At 38.8% G+C, this 2,500-nt stretch overlaps 1 protein-coding gene across 1 annotated transcript in view; it reads left to right on the top strand.

Annotated features, from left to right (window-relative positions):
• Positions 1 to 2,500, top strand: part of LOC122253214 (SPARC related modular calcium binding-like protein magu) — a gene marked incomplete in the record, with an annotated part of 161,099 nt that overhangs the window by 149,759 nt on the left and 8,840 nt on the right. The window contains 2 exon segments of the mRNA XM_086539913.1: positions 840 to 890; positions 1,164 to 1,427. Of these exon segments, the coding sequence (XP_086396039.1) occupies positions 840 to 890; positions 1,164 to 1,427 (315 nt within the window).

Consider the following 2,500-nt stretch of genomic DNA (forward strand, 5'->3'; position numbering starts at 1 on the left):
GTCACTTCTCTGTGGAAGTTCTAAAAGGCATGAGGTGTTGTCACTTCTCTGTGTGCTCTGTGGAAGTTCTAAAAGGCAAGAGGTGTTGTCACTTCTCTGTGTGCTCTGTGGAAGTTCTAAAAGGCAAGCGGTGTTGTCACTTCTCTGTGGAAGTTCTAAAAGGCAAGAGGTGTTGTCACTTCTCTGTGTGCTCTGTGGAAGTTCTAAAAGGCAAGAGGTGTTGTCACTTCTCTGTGGAAGTTCTAAAAGGCAAGAGGTGTTGTCACTTTTCTGTGTGCTCTGTGGAAGTTCTAAAAGGCAAGAGGTGTTGTCACTTTTCTGTGTGCTCTGTGGAAGTGCTAAAAGGCAAGAGGTGTTGTCACTTTTCTGTGTACTCTGTGGAAGTTCTAAAAGGCAAGAGGTGTTGTCACTTCTCTGTGCTCTGTGCAATGGAGCAGCTGGGCGGAGGCGACGCTCTGTGATGAATGGAGGGGGACTGCGAAGTCCGTGGTTATTTCTTATTCTGTCAGCGATGGAGAACAATTTTTGTTATTGTTGTTTTCGTTGGCATCGTCATCATTATTGTTATTATGATTATATATATATATATATATATATATATATATATATATATATATATATACATATATATATATATATATATATATATATATATATATATATATATATATATATACATATATACACATTTTCATATATGTATGTATATATATGTATATATGTAGATACAGATAGATATATAGATATACATATACATATGTGGATGTGTGGATGTACATGACTTTTAGAAATAGTGGTGTAAAACTTCACATACTGATTTATTTATCCTTTTCTTTCAGAAAAAACATGCAAGAAGAAAAAGTGTGGAGCAGATTCCGAAGAAAGGAAACGTGAGTCTTTAACTATCATTACTAACGTTATTATTACCATTGTTCTTATCCTGATAATTACTATATTTACATTTCTAATATTGTCTATTTGGAGATAAACAATGGTTAGATAGCTATCAAGTATAACACGTGATTGCATTATTAATATAATTATTATATCATAATTATTATTATTATTATTATTATTATTACTACTACCAACATCATCACTATTAATCATATCCTGCAGCTAATGTCATTATCACTATATCGCTATCCCTTCCGCCCTCGAAGGACCCATTCCTTCGTGTCAGAGGGAGCGCGAGTCCCTCCTGCGGGAGGCGGAGAACAGCGGCAACAAGGACTTCTTCATCCCCGAGTGCGCCGCCAACGGGAAGTACCAGCCGATCCAGTGCTACAGGACGTCGCAGGAGTTCAACGTCACTGAGTACTGCTTCTGCATGGACACGGAGACGGGCAACAGTCTGGACGGCACGGGAGTCACCAACGGCACTCCCAACTGCTCGCGGCCCTTCCCCCACGTGCGCGACTGGCAGGGTGAGGAGGGACAGGAGGGGAGGGAGTCCGCCGCGTCGATAACGAAGACGGATGCAAGGATCCGTATACTGTTATCACACACACACACACACACACACACACACACACACACACACACACACACACACACACACACACACACACACACACACACACACACACACACACGCACACACACACATATATATATATACATATATGACAGACAAACCCACTATGCACAAAACATATTAATTAAGAGATGAGACTACAGTTTCGGAATCCGTCTGAAGATGAAATTCAGGCGGATTTCAAACTGTAGTCTCATCTTCTAATAAAATTGTTTTGTGTATAGTGGGTTTGTCTGTCATATACATACATACATACATACATACATATATATATATATATATATATATATATATATATATATATATATATATATATATATATATGTGTGTGTGTGTGTGTGTGTGTCTGTGTGTGTGTGTATAGAGGGAGGGAGGGAGGAGGGGGAGGGAGGGAGGGAGGGGAGGGAGGGAGGGAGGGAGGGAGGGAGGGAGGGAGGGAGAGAGAGAGAGAGAGAGAGAGAGAGAGAGAGAGAGAGAGAGAGAGAGAGAGAGAGAGAGAGTGAGTGAGCTTACTCATTTACTTTTGTGGTAGTTTGTTAGGTAGTTAACGCTTGTTTACTCTTGTGTTTGGAATGCTTATTTGCGACTGGTCTGGTGTTCTCAAAAGCTTGTGTCCTTTACTATCAAGCTTAGGGAGATTTATATGAATATTTCATAAGCTTGATATTGTCGCAGAATTTACAACGTTTCTTTTCCTTTTTTGTTCATGCGGAACGATCTAATAAAAGAAATGGAAAACATTGAAATTGTTCATGTTCCTCAATAGTGTCATACGAGTATTTAAGGATCTCTGTAAATTTTATGTTTATTTTTAGATCTGTAGTCTTATGAATATTGCAAGGCAAGCATGATTTTAAGTATCCTCATTTGCAAATAAAATGACTAATTCTGAGAGTTGCTCAGGGTGAGACAATGTTTATGATTTTGTTTTAAAGTTAACGCATTTTAAAGGATAATTTGTAT

This window comes from Penaeus japonicus, unplaced genomic scaffold (genome assembly GCF_977035675.1).
Source record: "Penaeus japonicus unplaced genomic scaffold, GWHDUDI00000001_assembly GWHDUDI00000009, whole genome shotgun sequence".
NCBI lineage: Eukaryota > Metazoa > Arthropoda > Malacostraca > Decapoda > Penaeidae > Penaeus > Penaeus japonicus.